The 23,352-nt window shown below is 42.2% G+C and overlaps 2 protein-coding genes across 2 annotated transcripts; both read left to right on the forward strand.

Moving 5' to 3' along the window:
* The first annotated feature begins 3,475 nt into the window (after window positions 1-3,475).
* LOC127583492 (ankyrin repeat domain-containing protein 65-like) lies at window positions 3,476-13,658 on the forward strand. Its single transcript, XM_052039536.1, has 5 exons — window positions 3,476-3,599; window positions 7,679-7,722; window positions 9,457-9,654; window positions 11,355-11,904; window positions 13,191-13,658. The coding sequence occupies exons 3-5, from the start codon at window positions 9,476-9,478 to the stop codon at window positions 13,617-13,619; spliced, it is 1,158 nt and encodes a 385-aa protein (XP_051895496.1). The 5' UTR covers window positions 3,476-3,599; window positions 7,679-7,722; window positions 9,457-9,475; the 3' UTR covers window positions 13,620-13,658.
* A 4,585-nt stretch (window positions 13,659-18,243) lies between these two features.
* On the forward strand, window positions 18,244-22,788 carry mrpl20 (mitochondrial ribosomal protein L20). The gene is made up of 4 exons (XM_052039436.1): window positions 18,244-18,474; window positions 19,037-19,147; window positions 20,921-20,998; window positions 22,056-22,788. The coding sequence occupies exons 1-4, from the start codon at window positions 18,388-18,390 to the stop codon at window positions 22,227-22,229; spliced, it is 450 nt and encodes a 149-aa protein (XP_051895396.1). The 5' UTR covers window positions 18,244-18,387; the 3' UTR covers window positions 22,230-22,788.
* The last annotated feature ends 564 nt before the right edge of the window (window positions 22,789-23,352 follow it).

Genomic DNA, 23,352 nt, shown 5'->3' on the forward strand with positions numbered 1-23,352 from the left:
AACACCCTAACACTGCCTCGGACTATATTTCTTGTTCTCCCTCTCAATTTGCACTATTGTTGTCACGTTTATTTTGTCATCTAAGTTATGTATAATTTATGCTAATTTAAGCTCATGTTAACTTACATTTGTCATGATTGTAACATACTGCGCTGCTACTGCAAAAAGCTCATTTTCATGGCATTTACATCCTGTGTATGTGTGACTATGACAATAAACTTGAACCATATCACAGTGAGAGGTGAACCAACCATATCACAGTGACCATATCACATTGAGAGGGACAACAAGGTTGTGCTCAAGTAAATCAGACTGCTCTCGTAGTGGCACATAGTGAACCACAATGGCAGGCCATCCTATACCAAGATGCAGGCCTACGTAACCAGATAAATAGTCATTTTTCCTTGTGAAGATAGCTGGATAAAAGGATTGCAATCTGTTTCTGTCAGAGGGTCACTCGACAGTAGAATAGCAGGACAAGGTAAGTTGAGTAGCTCAGCAGCAGATTCACCCCACTGGAATCACACAGCAGACAAACGTTGGCACTGCCTGGACTGTCGACACAGAGCTCAGGAGTTTCCCACATTCTTTTATTTCAGATTTCCAGCAACTGCAATATTCTGAAGTCCCCCACCACCAGGTTCAAGAACAGCTACTTCCCTTCAACCATCCAGTTCTTGAACCAACTGCACAACCTTAATCAGTGCAAAAAAAAATTAGCAACACTATGACCACTTTGCACTAAAATTGACTTTGTTTTTGTTGTTTCTAATTGTGTTCTTTCTTGTAAAAATTTTTTATAATTTATGTTTTATTTATTTTTTCTTGTGAATTCTGCTTATAAGATATCTTTATTAGTCACATGTACATTGAAACACACAGTGAAATGCATCTTTTGCGTAGAGTGTTCTGGGGGGCAGCCCGCAAGTGTCGCCACGTTTCCGGCGCCAACATAGCACGTCCACAACTTCCTAACCTGTACGCCTTTAGAACGTGGGAGGAAACCGGAGCACCCGGAGGAAACCCACGCAGACACGGGGAGAATGTACAAACTCCTTACAGACAGCGGCCGGAATTGAACCCGGGTCGCTGGCGCTGTAATAGCGTTATGCTAACCGCTACACTACAGTGATTGTGATGCTGCTGCAAGTAATTTTTTTCATTGCAGCTGTAAGTTTTTCATACTTGTGCATATCACAATAACTCCACTTTGACTTTGTACCTCACAGTTCCAGCATTTTTTTCTCTGGCCTCATTCATCTTCCTCTATTTACGTCTCCTCCAGGCAGGTTAGCTATGAGTAACAAACCCTCACCACCGTCTCTCAGCAGGCACCACCACCATTTGTGTCATTCAGTCCCTTCTGGTCTCCGCCCTACCACACACACCCTCTTTGTCCCCTCCACCAATCCCTCTCTGCAGCTTAAAACAGTTATCTCTATCCTTTCCCATTTCTAATGGAAGGCTGTTGCTCTGAAACATCAACTCTGTTTCTCTCTCCACAAATTCTGTCTGACCTGCTGAGTATTTCCAGTGTATTCTATTTTTATTTTAGATTTCTAGCATATGCAGGTTTTTAATTTTCAGTAAGTAATGGCAATTACTGTTAGTTGGCAGCCTGTTGCTAAGAGGTCAGCAGCGCCACTTGCTGCCATTTAGCAGTACTGCAGCTGTAAGTGATTTGCTCACAAGTACATAAAAATTACTTTCTTTCACAGTCTTATTTGAATTAAATTCCTACATGAATGGTACGAGTGGTCATATAGCTCCACTTTGATCAGGATGTGAACTGCAGAGATGTGTTGGTCATGCAGTATGATGAAATCCTTGTGACGGCAAAGGAAATGGACAACATGGAAGGTTTCATGGAACCACTCAGCAGATTTCAGGAAAACAGAGCTAGTGCTCTGAGTATTCTCCCTCTGTCTCACTTAGCTACAGGGGTTGCCCCTGGATTTTGCTTGGGTAGTCCTTGTCTATCCACTGATATCCTTTTCAGTGACAAAAAGGGAGTTGTCATCCAAAATGGTCCATGGAAAGGTCGTTTGGTCCAGGGGAGTTAGCGGCTAGCTCAAGGATGGATGTTTTCGATTGACTTTTATCTCTGGCCATTAGATGGCACAGACCCTTATCTGCCCTCAGGCCATCCAACATGGCAAAGTCAGTCAGTGCACGGTTCTGGGCAGTGATGTGGGAGGAGAACCCAATGCACGCGGCAAACATTCTCACAGTGACCAGCCATCCACTCAGACTCACATTAGTTTATTGTCGGTGCAATGAAACTCCTTGCTCGCATGAAGCTCACGGAGTAAACAGTATACATGGTAATAATGAATACAACAATAAATACAACAACGAGTGCAAAACAGCGGTGCAAAGAATGTGGTGCAGCTTGAGGCAGGGCAAAAAGAAATGCTGAAGTGACAATAATGGAATAACCAAAAGAGGTATAGAGTTAAGAGTCTGAGAAAGTGGTAGCCCCACTGGGAAACAGGTGATTGGTAGACGGAGGGCACTCTGCTTTCTGGTTTACTTGCACCTCAGCCTTCGTTCTCAGGTGTTTCTCCACAAAGCTCGCACCAGTCATGACACAGCTTCACCATCTGCTTCTGGACAGGGTAGTTAGGGGAACGCTGACTTTCTTGAGACCTCACTTGACCTTCCTCTCGGTCGCAAGTGGCTTGACTTGGTTGTATAGCGTAACCTTCCTAAATATCTTGAGTCGTGCACGGCACATCCCAGCAAGCAAAGCCTACCAGTGTCTTCTGCAGTTGTTGTAGACTGTAGGCTGGGTTTCCTTTTGCTAATCTGATATCAAGCGACCCCAAGGATTTTTGTGAGATAACAAAGGAGGAAGAGGTTCATTCTACTCCTGGTTGGGTTATGCGATCCAGCTTCACAGCTGTAAAGGATGGTACTGAGGAGTCAAGTCCTCAGGCTAACAGCTTGTTAACCTGGACCAAGTACATTCTGCAGTGGTGACACAGACTTTGCTGATCCTACCATTCTTCCTCAAGACTCTGTCCGGGAAGGAATTGTACCGGAATAGCAGAGCGATTCTCATTGTCTGGAGCTTCGTTATTGAAGCAGAATCAGATTTATTATCACTGACTTACATGACGTGAAATGTGTTGTTCTGCAGCAGCAGTACCGTGCAAAGATATAAAACTTACTATAGATTATAGAAAGAAAGAAATAGTGCCAAAAAAAGGAATAACGAGCAACAATCTGCTGGAGGAGCTCAGCAGGTCGAGCAGCATCTGTGGGAGGGAAGGAATGGTCAACGTTTCAGGTTGAAACTCGAGGAAAACTTCTTTGAAGTGGGCCTACCTAGAAGAGACTTCGCAGTGGAGTCGTACAATAAAGACACAGGAGACTGCTGCTGCAGGAACCTGGAGCAACAAACAATCTGCTGGAGGAACTCAGAGGGTGATGCAACATCTGTGGGAGGAAAGAAATGAAGCAGAGTTTCGGCCTGAAACATCGACCATCCCTTTCCTCCCACAGGTGCTGCTCAACCCACTGAGTTCCTCCAGCAGATTGTTTGTTGCTCCAGGTTCCAGCATCTGCAGTCTCGTGTGTCTCCAAGGGATAATGAGGTAGTGTTCACAGACCGTTCAGAAATTTGAGGGTGGAGGGGAAGAAGCTGTTTCTGAATCATTGAATGTGTTGAAATGGGTTTGTAGATAGCATGCTGATACCCTGTGACATGACAGCTGTTTTCCTGATACAGACTGCCATGCTAAGCTTGATATGTTTACCACAGAACTTGCTCAGAATGATCCGCAATTCTTTCGCTGAATTCGAGATGAATGCAGTGTCACTTGTGAAGAGCAGATCCTGAATAATGAGATGGCCTTTCTCTCTCAGATCATCTTACCTTAATGAACGCACTGCCATCGTCTCTGATTCTATCAGGAACCAGAGTGACCATCCTCAAAGTGTACTTAGGTAGAACGATGACAGTAGAGTCAGGGCTCAAAGTCTCAGCCTTGCTTCTTGCCAAGGTCACAGCTGGTGACTATTTAATTTGTCTTTTTAAATCTTAATACAAACAGGATATTTAAACTTAAACAGTCGTGAGAAATATTATTTTAGTGAAAGCAGGCAATGGCCCAAATATTGCAAACTTAAGTATTAAAAGCAAAGACCCTGCTGGGGTGGGAGGGGATCAATCACTGTGGGAAGGCTGCAGTTTCTGGCTTGCGACCAGCACTATTTTGTTGCTGAACATTTAACCCCTCTTTCCATGTTATGCAGAATGTGTCGCTTTACAATGTGGGGCAGCCCAGCTGGTGGGGCTGCTACCTCACAACTCCAGTGACCTGGGTTCCATCCTGACCTACACTGACACATTCTCTCTGGCTAATACTGCATGAACTGAAAAGTATAAGTCAATATAACTGGCTGCACAATGGGTTTCCCAGGACAGTCCCACAGGTAAAAGAATTGCACAAAGTTCACCAACTGGACACTGTTATTAAGTTGTTCATTCTCCCTGTGACTGCATAAGTTTCCTCTAGTTTCCACCCACATCCCAAAGACGTGCTGGTAGGTTAATTGGTGACTGTAAGATGTCACTAGTAAGTGAGTGGTAAAATCTGGAAGGAGTTGATGGGAATGTAGGGAGAATAAAATGGGCACAGTGTACGATTAAAGTAAATGAGTACTTGATGGCTGTCACAGACTCAACAGCTGTCACAGATTTGATGGGCCAAAGGGCTTCTGTCCATGTTATGTGACTATGAGGATCTGGCTACTTGGCCCAACAGCTCTATTCTGGCATATGTGCTCCTCTCCCCTTTCTTCCTCTCAGCATGGCAGGGAGAGATCCCTGTCTCAGGAGCCAGATAGCCATTGAGGCAGAATACTCAGCAATTTTCACAGCTTTACAATTTATCACCTTAGCCCTTCGAGTTAATTTTTTCTTAGGTTGCCGATCCTAATTTGTTTTAATTATTACACTTCTGGGAAATTTAAAAAAGGAAAAAAAATACAAAAAATTCAAATCACATAATCTTGTAAAAATGATATTGGGACTGAACAAAATAAATTACACTTGTAGGTAAACTAAGAAAATGCATTTTGGGGTAGTCGCAATGTGGCAAACGTAGCGAAAGGAAAAGGATGGAAATTAATCCGTACAAGTTGGTTGAGCATTTGAAGATGGTTTAATACGAGGAGAGGATTTTTGTTTGCACTATCCAGTCAGTAGTATGTTTGAGAAGAACCCAGAGAATGGAAACCCAGGTGAGCAGGGAGGTGAGGACGGCGTATCACATGCTTGCCTTCATTGGCCAAAGTATTGAATGTAAGAGTTGGGACATCATGCATAAAATGTTGGTTGCATAAAAAGTTGGTGAGGCTGCACTTGGAGTATTGTGTGCAGTTCTGGTCACCACACTACAGGAAGGATGTGACTAAGCCACAGAGGGTGCAAAAAAGATTCACAAGGATGTCGCCTGGATTGGTGGGATTGAGTTATCAGAAGAGATGGGAGAGGCCGTGTCTGTTTTCCCTGGAGCAAAGGAGGTTGAGAGGTGACAGGATGCTGCAAACCTCCATTATTGCTCCATTCTCTCACACACTGACTTCTCATTCCGTCACTGAAGGCCCTCTTCACCTTTGCCCAACATTAACTCTCACTGTTGCTAGGCAGTTATGCAGGAAGCAGCAAACCCCCATGCTCCTCGACACTTTGGTTGGTCTGTGTTGAATGGAGCTTCCAGATCATCCCTTTCAGTGGAATTACTGGGAAATTACTGGACGTGTCTCCTTATTCAACTGTGTTTTGCTGCACTCTCTGGTCCAGGGTTTCAGAGTTTACCATTTGCCAGCCTGGGGTGTTTTGTCGAAGGGAGTGCTGAGCTTGCACTACCGCAGAGCTGGCTGAAAACTAGATACATGGTCACTGGACATCAGATGAAAGAGTTAACCCTGCCACATCAATAATCTACTCTCTATAGGAATTCACTGTCCGCACCTGCAACTTGACCTGGCTTAGGTACACCTAAGTGCAACGCCACCAATAGTATTGGGCTTCAGCACGCTTCATGTACCTGCTACAGGATGACTACTCCCCTTCTCTACTGCCCCTCACCCCATTTCAGTCTGGACCTGTAAACATTATGCGTAGCATAGGTCACGTTCCAGCAGTGCTCCTCCATCATGGGTCCCCAGGAAGGTGACAGGCGAAGCTCCTTCCCATGTTGGACCTGTTGCTCCTGTTCCCCTCATCCTGTAACTAATAAAGAATGGTGAAGATCGCTCTCGTTAAAAAATGAGAACTGAATTATATCTGCACATCCACTATGGTAGTGTAGCGGTTAGCGTAACGCTATTGCAGCGCCAGCGACCCGGGTTCAATTCCTGCCGCTGTCTGTAAGGAGTTTGTATGTTCTCCCCGTGTCTGCGTGGATTTCCTCCGGGTGCTCCGGTTTCCTCCCACATTCCAGACATACAGGTTAGGAAGTTGTGGGCATGCTGTGTTGGCGCCGGAAGCGTGGCGACACTTGCGGGCTGCCCCCAGAATATTCTACGCAAAAGATGCATTTCACTGTGTGTTTCAATGTACATGTGACTAATAAAGATATCTGATCTTATCCTGTAAATCCAACTTTAACTGGGAGAATTGCACCATCTCATGTATACGACAATGTAAGCATCAAGCATTGAGGTCAGACGTCAATGTGTGTTGCCAGGATGGAGGATGACAACACTGCAGGCATGAAAGTAACTCAAAGTAACAACTGTTCATGTATAAAATTAAAACCTGACCCAAACCTGAATAATTATATATTTTTTCCACACCTGACCTGACCATCACCATAAATAAAGCAATCTTAAACATTATTCATATGCAGTAACATTAAGCAAGTCATCCTGATCTGGATAAAGCACTGAGACAGGCCACAAGTCAAAGCCTGACTCAACCTGGTCCCATCGAGCTTCGGTCATGGAGTCAGGCTCCAGCCCAGAGACATCTTATAACATCACTCACTGGGAACCCACAGAATGTGACAAGGATGACTTTATCAACAACAAGTACACCTATTGGAGTCGGAATTACTCAACAATTCCCAATGTGCAACATTTTATGTGAGCAACTAAATATAAATTAAAATTTCTATATCACACAATTATCAGTTCTACTTTGTGAGCTCCTCGATTAGTAGTTTTGCAGTATGATGAGGAGCATTGCACAATTTGAAAGATGAATGGATGTTGAAAGGGTTAATATAGTCCAGTAAACTCATAATGATCCCATCAAAGACTTGTGTAGTAATTGAAGGATAACATTTAACAAAAAGCCTCAGCAAGTTTCTACTTGTCGAGATTACGTGATTATGAAACTACACAATAGCACCTTTGTGCATCTCAGGTAATGTTTCTGAGACTGCATCAGACCACTTCAAACAGTGAACTATTTATACGCCCACACTTGCAGTGCACACACCAGTGATGGCAGTTCTTTATTGCATAAGTTGAGCATAATGAAACTGGAATAAGTTGTTGATATTGTTATATCCTTCATCAGGTACCTTCCGTTTTAAATGTTCAATGATTTTGTTCTGAATTGGTGTTTTAAACTTTAAAACGTTTTACATTTTTCAGATTTACTTTGTTTCCTTAATTTATCAGATGAAACTCATTTGCCGTTTGTTTTCCCAACCAACAGATTCACTTCACTCTCACCAAACTGGAACCAATGAGCGACTAGCCGTAAGTGACACGTGCATACTTCACCATATTCCTTGTATATTTTTATGAAAAGAATATTCAGAGCATTTTATTTCAGTCCAATATTCAGGACTGGATGACACAAATAACATGGTCAGTGACAATGTGAGACAAAAGCAAACTGTGAAATCCGGGTGGATTTGATGGCTGTTATTTTTCTGAGGAGTTTCAACCTCATCAAAGAGTCAAAACCTCATCAAGGAGTGAGCCTCTTCTCTTTCAGATACCCTGCTGATTTTTCCTCCAGTTCAACATACAAAAGGTGCATCAATGTGTGGACCTTCTGGCCTTCAGAACATAGCACTCTACACTCACAAGTAGGGAGCTCCTGTCTTGTGGTTGCTAACCTTCCAATCTACTCATCCATTAAAGAAACCTTCATTTATATAGCACCACGGCATTACAAAGTACTCTATCACCAATAAAGTACTCTTGGATAGAAGTCCCACACCACCACGTTCAAGAACAGCTACTTCCTTTCAACCGTTCAGTTCTTGAACCAATCTGCACAACACTAATCACTACTTCAGTATAGCAACACTATGACCACTTTGATCTCTTTGCACTACAATAGACTTTGTTTTTTGTTCTAATTGTGTTCTTTCTTGTAAAAATTGTGTATAATTTATGTTAGTTTATGTTTTTCTTGTGAATGCTGCTTTTCTGATGCTATGTGCCTGTGATGTTGCTACAAGTAGGCACAAAACTACAAGTATGTTTTTCGTTGCACCTGTGCATACATGTACGTGTGCATGTGTCAATAAACTCGACTTTGACTTTGTCTTTGGAATACAAGGACAGTTACATAGGAATTAAAACAGCAATTTGCGCAGAGCAAGTTCCCGCAAACAGCAGTGCAATGATGACTGGACAGTCTATTTGAATGAGGCATCAATATTGGTCAGCCCACAGGAGATTACTTCTCTGTACTTCTTCCCAAAGAGGCCATGGGATCTTTAAGAATCACCCTGAGACCAGATGGGGAGTCAGTTTTGCATTATCTCCAACAGAGGGAGCACTTCCTCGCGCTGTACAGGAGCATTAGATTAGATTTTTATGCTCACAGAATGGGATTTGAACCCAGGACATTGTAAATTAGAACTGAGTCAAACCCGTCTCTTGAAACAAAGGGTTTGTGGCCTCAAAAATTCCCTGCAATATCCAATAGCCAAGAGGTGCAGATACTGGAAACCTGCAAACTCTCCCGCTTTTTGCAAGTCACGTAGCAGGGTAATGTCAGTTTTCTAAGCCACTTGATGCTTTACTGACAGTGGAGCCCACAGGCATTGCACCGGAAAGCTGACTGCTTAGTCAAAGCTTTGAGAAACTTTAAAAGAATGGCAATTTTTTAAAAAAATGTTAGGTTTCCAGCATCTGCATTTTTTTTTATTTTTGCTATTTTCTTAAAGACTGGTTATTTATAAGTTGACAAAGAACTTTCATGATTGCCAGATATCACATACCCTTGCGCAGCATCCTTTTTGTACACAAGTGTTGTACTCTGCACCTGTACCAAAACTGTCTAAAGATTTTAAAAGGTGCAAAAACAACATGGATTTGCAAAATGAAATGCCTGCCCAATTTCAGACTCTGCTTGCCCCAAGATCTCCTTCTTTTATAGTTCTAGAAGTGGTTTTGTGCAGTCTTTTATTTATGTAAAAATACCCCACAAAACTCTCCAAATGTCAGTTTTATCAGTTTTGTTTTTTTAAGAAGACATGAAGAGCTATCCAGGATGACAACAGAACTGTTGTGGAGACTGGTGGATATCAGTGAAGAGCCCAACGAGGTGCAGCAGAGAGCAGGAGATGGAGTCCAGCTGGGCAGATGGTCTGACCTTCATCAGGCAGCTTGTGGCGGTAACGCCCATCTAGTAAAAACACACTTACAGCATGGCGCTCTCGTAGATTCCAGGTAAGGTGCTGCTATTGGCAAAAACTGCATTCAACTACGGCAGCCACAGGAAACAGATTAGCATAAGAGTCAGTGAAGTAGGATTATGAATGGAGGAGTTTGCTTTCTGTGCATAAGGAACATCAGGGCAAGTAACAACAGTCCTCCTTCAAATCCTTTCCATTCTTGGCGATCTCCCTGGTGGCTCCTCTTCCTCACAACCATCTACCTACGGAGCCAGCCTGTACCTTCTCTTCCATCTCCTTTACAGTGTGAGGAATTTGTGAATTACTTTGTCTTTAAAATAAAGCCTTTGCACTTTGGCTCTGTTCACGTAGATGCATCACGCACGCTAAAAAAGCTTGCAATACCCAATAAAGGATGAAAGGTGTTATGTGATGCAATGACCCAATGGACTAAGCTCTGAGTTCTATTCAGGATCATATAAGTGGGATGAGAAACAACTCTCGGTTATAATAAATTGGCATGAGTGAGTTTGGGCAGAAATGGGTGTGGGTGCAGGGGATAAAATTGCTCAGTTTAGGGGAAAAGATTCTGCTTCTGTGGTCCCAGCACTTATTGGAAGTGTGTAACATGATGCACTGTGAGCAATTTATTCCCAGCCTGGAATTATTAGTTAGTGAGGCAATTGAATTGTCGGTGTGGGAGATGGGCTGTAGAGAGTATGCTGTGTGCTTACTCATCAGTTTAGCCCTAATGCCTGTGTCCTTGGATATCCTGAACAGGTACATCCCACTGGTGTCACTAGCTTGTGTTACTAAAAGTAACTTTGGAAATTGATAGAGCCAATATTTTGCTTTTAACAGCCCTCACACAAACCATGCTAATCAGATTAAACTGCAATTTGTTAGTCAAATAGGAAATATATATATATATCTATATATCTATATATATATATATATATATAATTATATATATAATTATATATACACTACATACAGATAGAGATAATTGAATTCTGGATGTGATAGGTTGCTTCTGGTGCTAATGGGAGAGTGGATTTACCAGACCAACTAGTCAGGGGTGAATAAAGTGAGATTCAGATTGAGCAGGATGGAAATTTTAAATGAATGTATGTTTTCACAATGTCCAGTTTGACATTGGTTGTAGCAAAAGATTTGTGAGCAATGGCTTCAATTGCCTGCATAGGAGGTTATCAATTACTGGAGAATCCCAGCATAATCCTAAGTGAAACTCCCAGATCACTAACTGGGTGAGTGGGTGATGGCACTTTTATTAGCGTTATATACTCTGACATTAACTTATGGGCAAGGTTTCAGTGTGTTGGACTAACAGTTTGATCTTATGCTGGATGGGAGTTCAGTGGGATTGTCATTAATGGGAGGAGTTCCACATGGATCTAGTTATAAGTGGAGTCTCCCAAGGATCTATTGCGAATCCTAGTCCTTAATAATGATTTGGATTAGGGCATCATTAGGTAACGGAGAGGAGAAACTCTCATGAACATTAAATATATTGGGTCCAATCCTTGCAGAGATTCTGTCCTCCTGGTCCTCAATCCAAATGTCTCACTTTATTCATCCTGACATTATCAAGTAGCATAGGAACCAGTCTATACCATCCAGAATTCACTGTATATATATCCCTGAAGTCTCGGTCTTCATTTTAACTGGATGATTGAATAGTGTGTGGGCACGGTCAGGCACTTGGCTGTTACACTGTTATCCTGTTATATGCAGGGATGAGTATGGCTGCACACCACTACATTATGCAGCATTTAATGGCTGTCAAGCACTGGTTAAACTTCTCGTTCACCGTGGGGCACAGATCGATGCCACAGACAAGCATGGATGGACTCCTCTACATCGAGCCGCATGGAATGGACACACCCAGATTGCCGTGCTCCTACTGCAACGTGGGGCTTCGACTAGTGCGTCTACCAGATGCGGATTGACAGCATTGCACTGTGCAGCCGCAGGGGGGCACATACTGACTGTGCAGCAGCTGCTGAGCTACGGTGCAAGCACAGATGCATCTGATACACATTGCTGGACCCCACTGCACTGGGCAGTTGTGGGTGACCAGTTACATATAATAGAATTTTTCCTTTCTAAAGGAATTTCGATGCACTGTACAACATGGGGCAACATGACACCCTTGCATTTAGCTGTGGAGGTTGGAAACAGAAAAGTAATTAAACTACTGTTGGAAAATGGAATCTGCATCAATGCTGAAGATGCTGTTGGAAGGACTGCGTTATCAATTGCTGCTGCTAATGGCCAAGAAGAGGTATGTCTAAGCAATAAATAACGATGAAAGGCATGATACATTGAAAGACACAGACTATACCTGATCCTCTCCTCTTTTTAAACAATTTCTGAGACATCAAGCATAGAGATAAGCCTGACTGATACTCCAAAGCCAAGCTCACCAACAATCTGTGCACTAGTAATAAGCTAGAATGTGCAAAGTCAAAATTACCCCTCTTAAGTCACTTCAAAGTTGGAAATGGGCAAGTGTTTCCCTTCAGGTTTTGATGCCGTTAACATTTCAGTGGCATAATTCTCCCACTGTCTATACATCAGGCCTCTGTGGAAATGTCCACATACAAACCTTGTGAGAACGCATCCCAAAGATACAACAATACCCTCCAGCTGAGATCTGAACAAGATACTCCTGTCATTTGGATGTGTGTATCTCAAATCTCTCCAAAGGTGGATTAAGTTAGCATTAGAAGAAATGATGCTTAATTCGAATGAGAAGCTGTTTGGTTTCAGAGGAAGCTGAACATTTCATGGAAATGGGTTCAATCAATTAATTAACGGTGCATTTTCTCACACAGGAATTCAAAATTAAGAACACACAATGCTTCCTCTATTGTAGGAAGTTGGCTTCCTTAAACAAAAATGTTTTTAGCCAATCATACAAAATTTCAAATCACTTTTTATTTGTTTGTTTTCTTTGGATCTAGGCATCAATGGGAAGCCAATATTTATTGCCTAACCCTCAATGTCCTCAAGAAAGTGGTGATGTGTCACCTTCTTGAAGCACTGCACACTATTGGGTAGAGTTCTACGATTTAGATGGAATGCTGATGAACGGTGATATATTTCAAAGTCAGGATGGTGGACAACTTGAAGGAAATCCTACAGGTAGTAAACAGTGGATTTCCAATACATCTCTGTTGTGCATTCACTCAGGCAAAGGGTTAATTATCTGGTATGTTAACCCATTCACATTATGCAACTAACAGGTATTTAGAGAACTGCCAACGGTAACTACAAACAAACTGCTGGAGGAACTCAGCAGGTTAGGCAGCATCTGTGGAGGGAAATGGACAGTTGATGTTTTGGGATGAAATGTTGACTGTCCATTTCCTTCCACAGGTGCTGGCTGACCTGCTGAGTTCCTCCAGCAGTTTGTTTTTTGCTCCAGATTCCAGCATCTGCAGTGTCTTGTGTCTGCTAGTGGTAAGTGCTTGGCTGGTGTAAAGGAAAAGCTCAAAGTATAATGATTCTCAATAAATAGCAGCAGAGATACTTTGTAAAGTTCATGGTTTTCTTCCTTTGCTACAGGTGGTGATAGATTTGCTTGCACATGGGGCTGTGGACAGTAACAGAGCTTCTGCTCTTCAAGCTGCAGCAGCAATAGGTCACTTAAGAATAATGGAACTTCTAACGCAACAAGGGGCCAGCGTGGACGTCAGAGACAGCCTGAATATGACTGCACTTCATCGGGCAGCAGAGAGGGGCGATACAGAAGTTGCAGAGTATTTGATAGACCATGGAGCTGACATAGAGGCGAGAGGGTGGCTTATGAATACTCCACTTCACCTCGCCACGGAAAGGGGCCATGAGCAGACCATCCAATTACTACTGAGCAAAGGTGCTAATATATATGCCACAAACCTGTGGTACGAAACACCCCTCGACATTGCTTCAGCACGAGCCCGTCATGATGGCTGTTGTTTATTTGAAAGTAACCTTCCTGAGAAACATAATTAGCTCTAGTTGTTGTCTATAAACTTAAAATGATCATGTACCCTTTACAACACCATAAATTATAGGCCACTGTACTTTTAACAATGCTATGTATTGTACAATATACATTGTAGAATGACAACTCTTGCACATAAATGTACTTTATATGACACCATAAAATGTACAGCATTATCCCTTGTACTGCATCATATTTATGCTGCTCCACAACCTACCTCACACTAAATATTCCAACAACAGATATGGAGTCTGAAACAAAACAGAAAATGGCTGAAATACGTAACAGGTCAGGTAGCATCTGTGGAGAAAGAAACAGAGTTTCTGGTAATGACTTCTCATCAGAACATAAAGAGTGAGAAAACTAGTGTGCTTTAAATTGCAAAGGTATGGGAGCATGGAGAGAACAGAGGGAAGGTCTGTGATGGGGTGGAGACCAAGGTTGTCCAGGTAACTTTATTGTTCTGGGTGCCATCTAGTTAATAAATGAACGAGTGCAGTCAGAGAGAGAAAAGAAACAAAAGAACATATTGCAACTATGAGCAGTTGCTGGAAAACTTAAAAGAGAATGCTGGAAATCCCCAGGAGACTAGGCAGCACCCCATGGACAGAAAAAAGGCAAGTTAGTACCACAGGTGGATAACTTTACAATAAAATTGGCCAATTCTGACCAAAGGGAAAAAGGCTGTTTAATTGTCTTATTCAGTAATGAGTCTCCATGTTATCACATGCCCAGACAGATGTTCCTCAAGCTAACATAGGTCATTGTTGGAACAGTGTAGGAGACCAAATGTGGAGAAGTCAGAGTGGCAGTGACATGGAGAATTAAAGTGCAGGGGACTGGAAGCTCAGGGTTACCTTGTGTACTAAGTAATGGATGTGTTTTGCAAAGTGGTCACCTGATCTGCATTTGGCTTCTCCAATGCAGTGGAGACCACATCATGAGCACTGGATGCAATACACTAAATTGAAATAGGTCCATATGAATTGCTGCTTCACCTGGAGGGACTGTTTAGAGCCCAGGAAGGGAGGAGGTAAAAGGGCAGCTGTGAGTGCATGGGAAGATGCCAAGAGAAGGGAGTGGTTGATGGAAATGTAAGAGCGAACCAGGGAGTGAACTGTCCCATTGGAATGCTGTAAGAGGGAGGGAAGAAAAGGGGAAGATTTGAAGGGTGTGGTCCAAAATCCTACTTCAATGTAATTGGCACCGTTGTGACAAAGGGAACAGTTGGGAAACTCAGCTGAAGAGACCAAGGCCATGGCATTATTTTTGAATTGAATAAAATGAGATCTGGCACAGTCTTGATGGCTAAAGTAGTCTCTTTCTGTGGTATAATCTAACATATCTCAATGATCACCCCATTAAATCGCACCGCTTTCTGCTTACCTGGCAACATTGCACTGTTGTATTTTATAATTTCCTTGACGACACCCTGCAAGTTCCTGCATTTCATTTACTCCTACCATTTTTCCTTCTTAGTCTAATACATGGTGCTACTACCAAAAACTCATGAGCAGCAGCCTTTAAGATTTTTGGGGCTGTGCTGATGTGTGCTTACAGTTCATTATATGGTGCCGCTTTGCTCTGTCTCACTGGTGGCATTAGAGGGATGCTTCTGCGATCGTCTGATGACAGAACTTTTTCAGGTTAAAGTAACATCATAGCTAAAAGGAAACTTACGGTTTCATCTTCTCTGCAGGACCTTGGGACTTGCAAATTGGCTGCTGAGGAATACATTTTGTCTAATTCAGATCTGTTTCTTTCAGTGGGTACTCATCTTGCAATCAACAAAGTGCTTTTGATGTTGTAAATTCAAGGCACTCATGGTCAGTTGAAAGATTTTGTTGAAGCTGCAGCATGGATGTTGCTAAGCAATCATGCAGCACAACGATAGGTCATTTTACAGTGCTTTGACATGTGAAACTCTTTTAAGCTGCTTAGTGTGGCAAGGCTTACAACTTTAAATTTGTTATACTGCAACGCAAATGTTGTGCACAGTCAACAATGAAAGAGCTTCTCATTTGTCTGCCATTGGATGAAAGTAAATCTTCACATGATTTCCTGGCAGAGCTTTGTGGAATGTCCATCTTATTGAATTGCAAGGTCTTTTTGGTTTACTCCTGTTTATGTTCTCAATTTACATTTCACTTGGTTCTACTGTATACTAACAATACAGAGCACGGAGCCACCCCCAACTAGTTATGTAGCATTAGGAACCCTTGGAGAAGCAAACAATGCCACCTTACTGCACTCATCGTCATTCACCAAGTAAGCTCCAATGTTGTGTTACTCCAACAGGTACTTTCAGGCTCAATTTCTTTTTGAACATTTATGTTGGGATTATGACACCCATTTTGTTTTTACATAACAACCCATTGGAAACACTGGGTAAGCAGCCTATTAAAAATGGGTGTTTGATGGTTGGCACAGAGTCAGTGGGCCGAAGGGCCTGTTTCCATGCTGTGTCTCGCCGTGAACCTCTGTAAAATGCTAATGGTATTTTCAAAGCTAATTAGGTAATCGTCCATCCTCACCCAGCTTTCAATGACAAATCAAAGTCAAAGTCGAGTTTATTGTCATATGTGCAAGTACATGTCTGCACAGGTGCAATGAAAAACTTACTTGCAGCAGCATCACAGGCACGTAGCATCATATAAGCAGCATTCACAAGAAAAACATAAATTATACACAATTTTTTACAAGAAAGAACACTAGAACAAAAAGAAAAAGAAAGTCCATTTTAGTGCAGAGATCAAAGTGATCGTAGTGTTGCTAACCTGTGGTGATTAGGATTTTGCCGGCTGGTTCATGTTCAGAAGTTACTTGTATAAATTGTAAGAAGAAAATAAAAGGCATATCACCAGAAATCCCATTGAGCTCACTTTTGAACAAAATATAGCAGTACATATAAATCTAACACACCCCAAATGTGTAGGATTAGGATAAAATGAGAATAAATACATGGCATATTGTAATCAGGAAGGCTAGCATAACATAGAGTTTAACATATGTGATTTTGATGGAAAAACTTATTGTGGCAAGTTACTTTATTAATTTGGAAGCAAAATTGAAATATTTAATTGTTCCCGTGCAAGGTCACCAGCCTGAAATATTAGCTGTTCTAATGTTTACTGGATGCATTTGGTATGTTCTCCACAGATGTCACCTGACCTGCTGAGTATTCTCAGCATTTTCTTTTTTTCTAAATATGCAGTTATTTTTATTCATATTCTGTTTTAGGATTTACAACCAGAAATCCTCCAGTGAATTAAACACCAAGTTCTTACCATTCCGCATGCTGAATAAAAAGTTAAAACAACTCTTTGATTTCAACTCTGCTAATTATTTAGGCTTTGCCACTTATTTAGAGTTGATAGGAAAACAATAATACAGGAAAGCAAAGTTTCAATTAACTTTAGATGGTGTAGAAAGTTCAGTAAATGTGGATTTTCCAAACGGAATGCTTATCTGACCTCAGTTTTAATGTACCAGGCTAATTGTGTGAGTACGTGGAAAGAATGGGAAATACAAAACCAAATACTGACTCTCCAGTCTGAAGTGCTGAATATACCCAGCAACTCATGAAACCTGACTTAAGTATTTCCAACATTTTCTCTTTTGAGGTAATCAGACATTACCACCTACTTTTGAAAGGAGACGACCCTTTTTTATTGTGTTTTACCGTGTTAACCACTACTTTTATTACATCTTACTGGCGCACACTTTCACCCACTGGAGTGCAGTCCTCGTGGCTGTCATCAGTTCACATACTTTGTTTCATTTTAAAAGCCTTCCCCAACTAATCCTTGGCTGAATATGGATAAACCTTCAGAACTGCTGCAAAAATCAGCAATGATTAGGTTCCATAACACAGACCTCACCCTGGTATTTGAAAAGGTATTGTTTAGAAAGATGCCATAATAAAAAAAGTCAACAGTTTTAAATAATTTGCAGGGAATTTGCTCAATAAATTTCCAAAACTCAGCTCCTCCCCCATCCCCCCTCCTTCTTATTCTGGCTTCTGCCCTCTCCAGTCCTGATGAAGGGGCTCGGCATGAAACATTGACTGAGGAACTTCAAGAGGAGTAGATAAGAGTGGACAGCCAACGCCTGTTTCCCAGGGCACCAATGCTCAATACAAGAGGGCATGGCTTTAAGGTAATGGGTGGGAAGTTCAGGGGAGATATCGGAGGAAGGTTTTTTGCCCGGGGAGTGGTTGGGGCATGGAGTGCGCTTGCGTGGGGTGGTGGTGGAGGCAGGTACATTGGTCAAATTCAGGAGATCACTAGATGGGCATATGGAGGAATTTAAAATAAAGGGATATGTGGTAGGAAGATAGTCTTAGGCGGGGTTTGAGGGTCGGCACAACATTGTGGGCTGAGAGGCCTGTATTGTGCTCTACTGTGCTCTGTTCTATAATTTGGACAAGAACCCCCATCCCATCTCCCTGAACATGAAGCGTCCTCCAATGTTGAGCAATGAGCCCCACGTGTCCTCCCGCCTCCACAGTAGCAAAATCACCATCTGATACAGTCCAGGCCCCGCCCACCTGCGGAGAATGTACGCATGCGCGGGAGGGGAGTGACCAATGACAGGGCACGGACCCCTCCCCCCCCCCCCCCCCCCCCCCCCCCCCCCCCCGGGCTGCCGTATCCGGGCCTGGGACATCCCCGGTCTGAGGGGCGCCGTCACCTTGGGTCCGAGTCCAGGGAGGGTGAAGCTGAGCCGGGCGGCAGGGACTGGCGCTGCCGCTGCTCTCCCTCCCTCCCTCCGCTGATGGTTTTCCTCACTCTCTCGCGTTGGATCCGGAGCCGCGGGCCCGATCGCTACTGGCGGGTCCAGGAAGTCCTGCAGCAGGCGCGGGTGAGGGCGGAGGGTCGGGAGCTGAGGCGCGGCGGGGCAGGCTGGGCTGCAGCCTCCCGGCACCCGGGCCGGGCCTGAGCTTCACCGGCCGGGACGAGTGCGGGTTTAACAGGAAGCGAGAGAGCCCCAGCTGCTGCTCGCAATGGGATCCCCGTGGTCAGTATGAACATGCCGGGCCGAATGGCCTGTTTCTATTGCTGTTTGATCCTCTGACCCGGCCACCGTCTGCAGGTCGCAGAGTCATGGTTATACAGTAATACAGCACGGAAACAGGCCCTTCGGCCCAACAGATCCATGCTGACCATCCTGCCCACCAAGCTAGTTCCATTTGGCCCATATCGCTCTAAACCCCTCCTATCCATGTACTTATCCAAGTGCCTTTTGAATGTTGTTAATGTACTTGCCTCAAACTACGTTCTCTGGCAGCTCATTCCATATGCTCACCACTCTCTGTGTGAAGATGTAGCCCCTCAAGTCCCTTTTAAATCTTTCACCTTAGACCCAGGGGTCTAAGGCCCTGACCCAAGGTCTATTCTCATTTACTTCTTCTTTGTTTTTGCAGCATTTCCGTGGGCGAAAGAACCGATGCTACAGTCTGGCATTGCGGGCCGTGCGGAGAGCCTTCCTCTACTCCACCAAAGCCAGGAAGCTGAAGAAGCGGAACATGAGGATGGTAAAGAACCCGACTGGCGGGGATAGTCGGCAAAAGTTATTGGGTGGGAGGGGTGAGGCAAACATCTGGCAGTGACCAGGCAAAATATGCAGCTGTAATGTCCAATTATCGAGAAGCGTGAAATGGATAGGATATTGAGTGATAACGGGGTGTGTTTGAAGGGATGGTTGTTAATGTGGCATGGGAGAGCCAGTGCTTGTGAAATGTTACAGAATGGGACATCAGTGACATCATGTGGCACTAGAACTCTGGAGATGAGAGTGATATTTAACAGATTATCCAGCATTTCAATGAGCTATTAAATTAGATTTAGTTTATTGTCATATACATCAGGGTACAATGGATATCCTTGCTTTTTGATGTTTCTGAGCAGTGGTTAATATTTTAGGGATGCTAGTAGGTGTACTGGTGTTGACCTGACAGTGTGTATGTTATGAACAGGTCTGGTATTCCAAGTTGAGGAAGGATATATTTGCAAAGTGGAGTGTGGCAAGGTTTGGATTTCTGGGATGACAGGTTTGTTTTATGAAGAGAGAGTAAACAGGCTGAGCCTATATTTTAAGTTTAAAAGCATGAGAGGTAATCTTACTGAAATGTGTAAAACCCTTATGGGGCTTGAAAGGGTAGATGTGGAGTTGATATTTCCCCTAGCTGGGGTGTTTAGGAACAGGGATTACAATCTCAAATAAGGAGTTAGCCATTCATGGCAGAGATGAGAAGAAATTTCTTCACCTCAAGGGTAGAAAATCTTTGGAATTCTCTAACCAAGGCTCAGACATTCTGTATATTTCTATACAGAAATCAATATCCATAGACACAAGGGTGACCAAGTTAGGATAGGAAAGTGATGCTGAGTTAAAAGATCAGTTATAATCTTATTGAATCATGGAACAGGTATGAGTGGTTGATTGATTTACTACTTGTTTCTTATTCAGGTATTGGGGCACTGCAATCTTGTGCCCAAGCCAGCTTATTATTGTCATGATTTTGGGAAACAACATTTAAATTTGGTGGGGGGGGGAATCTTGATTTTTGTTTTAAAATTGCCTTTGGGTATACGATGTTAATTTTTAGATGGGTTAATCAAAGGAGTTGAAAGTTACATGGTGAAATGTAAGACTCTTGTGCAGAATGAACTAAATGGGTCATATGGTTTCCTACATCTATATTTTGTGGCCCTGATTAAAACTTGATACCATATGGAGCTGTGCCTAAATGGGGATGTGGTTCATGTTGCATCTGGTACCTTAGACAAGGTTAGGTTGCATTACTAAAGTGTATTAAATAAGCAGTGCAAAAGTTGATTAGAAAATTGTAGGGCAATAATTTCAATGTGCATTTGGTGTTCCTGGTCATTCAGTTTCAACCATACTGTTGACTTTGTGTCCTCAGCTACCAATTGGCTGAGGTAGTGAAATAGACATTTCAGTGGCCACTTCCCGGATACAGTCCTAGAATGACTCGACCATTAATGATGTTCCTTAATTCTGTGGTGTATATGTATCCTGCTCTACATCTTTCCAAAATGTGTATCCCGTCAACCTTAAAGTGTCCCACTCTAATGTTCTTTGGTGTTTGCTGACATGAAGGACCAAACTGCATGAACATTCTATTAGAAAAAACCTAAACTCACTTAATTCTTAAGTAGTACAATGAAAGAGGTCATTCAGTAGTTCTGCTTCCTTAAAGGTTCACCTGCCACAAACACCTGGTTCTTATAATAAAAGTCATGGTTGAATGAAAAATGTAATGAATTGTTTTGTTTTGTTTCAGCTTTGGATAAGCAGGATAGCAGCAGCCTCCCGGGAGCATGGGCTGAAGTATCCAATACTGATTTGTAATTTGATTAAGGTGAGCATGCAGGATATAAATATTTAGTGGATTGATGGCCTTGGTCAAATTCTAAAGAGCAAGCTGTTTAGTTTACACTGCATTATGAGGGGTTCTCATGATCGGTGAATTAGTTTTGGCTGGGTTCACAGCAGTTACCCCATAATGAGAACCCAGTGGACTCGAGCTCTTCTGAGAACCTTAATGCGCTCTAAACTGTTGCTTTGAGAGCACGCCAGAGCATGGTGTCTTCTGCATGAAATATTAAGCAGACTGTGCTGATGGATACAATTCAGAGGACACAGGAATTACCCTAGTGTTCTTTCCAGCAATCAAACCAACTAAAACACATTGGCGATTTATCAAATTTGCTGCTTTGGAATATTGTTGTAAACAAACTGATGTCTAAACAATTATAACCACTAACGGGAATAAAGTAATTGACTTGCTTTGTGCTTCAGGATGTAAATGCTGTGTCAATTCCTAGTAGCTCATTTTCCTGTCATATAAGATCTACAGAGATTAGTAAATGGAAAAAAAATAGGAAACTATCATTTATTTTTCTGTATTTCTGTAAGAAGGAAAGTCAATTTCACACCAGATGTCATGGACGTGCATATTTTTAAAACCTGGAATATTTGTGATTTAATTATTGTTCCAAAAGCGAACAAATTAAGTTACATTTTTCACACTTTAGGTTAGTTATAGCGAAGCATACAGAAAGGATGGACTAACAGCCTCCTGAGAATGGTGAAAGTTGTATGGCTTGGCTGGAAGATTGGGTTGTAGATGAATATAAATCTTATTTGTTTGCCCACGATGTCAAGGCCCATAGCACAGCAAACTGATTCCATGTATTAGATGTTGAAGTGGAAGAGAAGTCCTGAGAAATCTGCAGCTGGGTCACTCCAAGGAACTTTGGATTTTGACAAAGCTTGACACAGTGGTGCATTCCACTCTGATTATGTGTTGTTTAACTGGCTTTTTTTTTGCACTTGACACTTAATAGCAGAAAAAAGTTCTGAAAAATTGTATGAGATGCTTTAATAATTAAAGCTTTTATTTTATATTTTGATAGAGTCAAGTGGAACTAAATAGGAAGGTTCTTGCAGATTTGGCCATATATGAACCAAAGACGTTCAAATCCCTGGCAGCACTAGCGAAGCAAAGGAGGGAAGAAGGCTTCCTTGATGCGTTGGGCGATGGCAGAGAACCCACTGGAGTATTTTCACGTATTGTGCACCGTGACTAAAGGAATGAACGTGAATAATTACTGTAAATAATTTTCATCTGTCTTGTAACTGACTTTGCTGGCAATTTAACAAAACATTTACAACAGACTTTCTTCAAATCAGTCCAAAAATGTTTGGCAGTGCTGTGTGGATTTTGACAAAAAAAATTATTACTGTGCATACTTGAATCAAAACAATCGTGTGAAATTCTTCAATATGGTTTTGGTAGTAACTTGGTGAATGTGATAGGCTGGGGAGAAAAATCACTAGCTGAAAAACCTGTACTTGGTGTCTCCCTCAGCTTTGACCATCCAATGTTCTTGTATTGAAGAATACTTAAATATATTTGATTACATTTAAAAGAGAAGATAATTGGGCCAACTCTTACTAAAATAGCACCAATGGGACTTGTACAATGGGGCATTTTGCCAGAAACTACATTATTGATTAAAGGAGAGGTCAGTTTTTAATCACTGAGATCCTTGCCTAAGTCCTACTCTTTGCTTTGTTCCAGTATTGTTTCCAGTTTACTGGGCCAAACTGTAACTCATTTCTGTCCCAATAAATCTTTTGCTGCTATTTTATTATGTAGAATATTTTAATCTATCTTAGTATGGTTTTATAGTGATAACATGTTGCACATGATAAATATGTGCATAATGTATGGATGGTGCACAACCATTGCTCGAGAAGCTTTTCAAAATATTGTTAGAATAACCTGCCAATAATTTTTGTAAGGGAACCTAGATCCTTCAAGTCTCAATAGTTTGTTTTCTATAATGGAGAGATAGCTGAGCTTTGCAACAGCAATTATCCATCCTGGTTTCCTTTCAAGTGGATCAGTAACCAGAGCCTAGAGATGTTTGACAGAACAATGAGGGAATCCTTTTCTCCTCACAAAAAGGAAGATGTGGAGTGCACCACCTGTACTGAAAGCAGGTCCGGCTTTTAATATGCAATTGGTCACATACTTGAAGATGATTTAAGTAGCTCTTCCAAAGGGCTGCCGTGGACATAATGGGTTGGATTGCCTCCTGTGTTGTAAAGTTTTATGATTCCAACCCAGTTACTGAAATTTGCAATAATTTGTCTGTTGACCAAAAAGGTTGTGCAATCCAGAACATCGGAAATCTTCTTCCTTCA

Source organism: Pristis pectinata, chromosome 26 (assembly GCF_009764475.1).
Source record: "Pristis pectinata isolate sPriPec2 chromosome 26, sPriPec2.1.pri, whole genome shotgun sequence".
In the NCBI taxonomy this organism is placed as follows: domain Eukaryota; kingdom Metazoa; phylum Chordata; class Chondrichthyes; order Rhinopristiformes; family Pristidae; genus Pristis; species Pristis pectinata.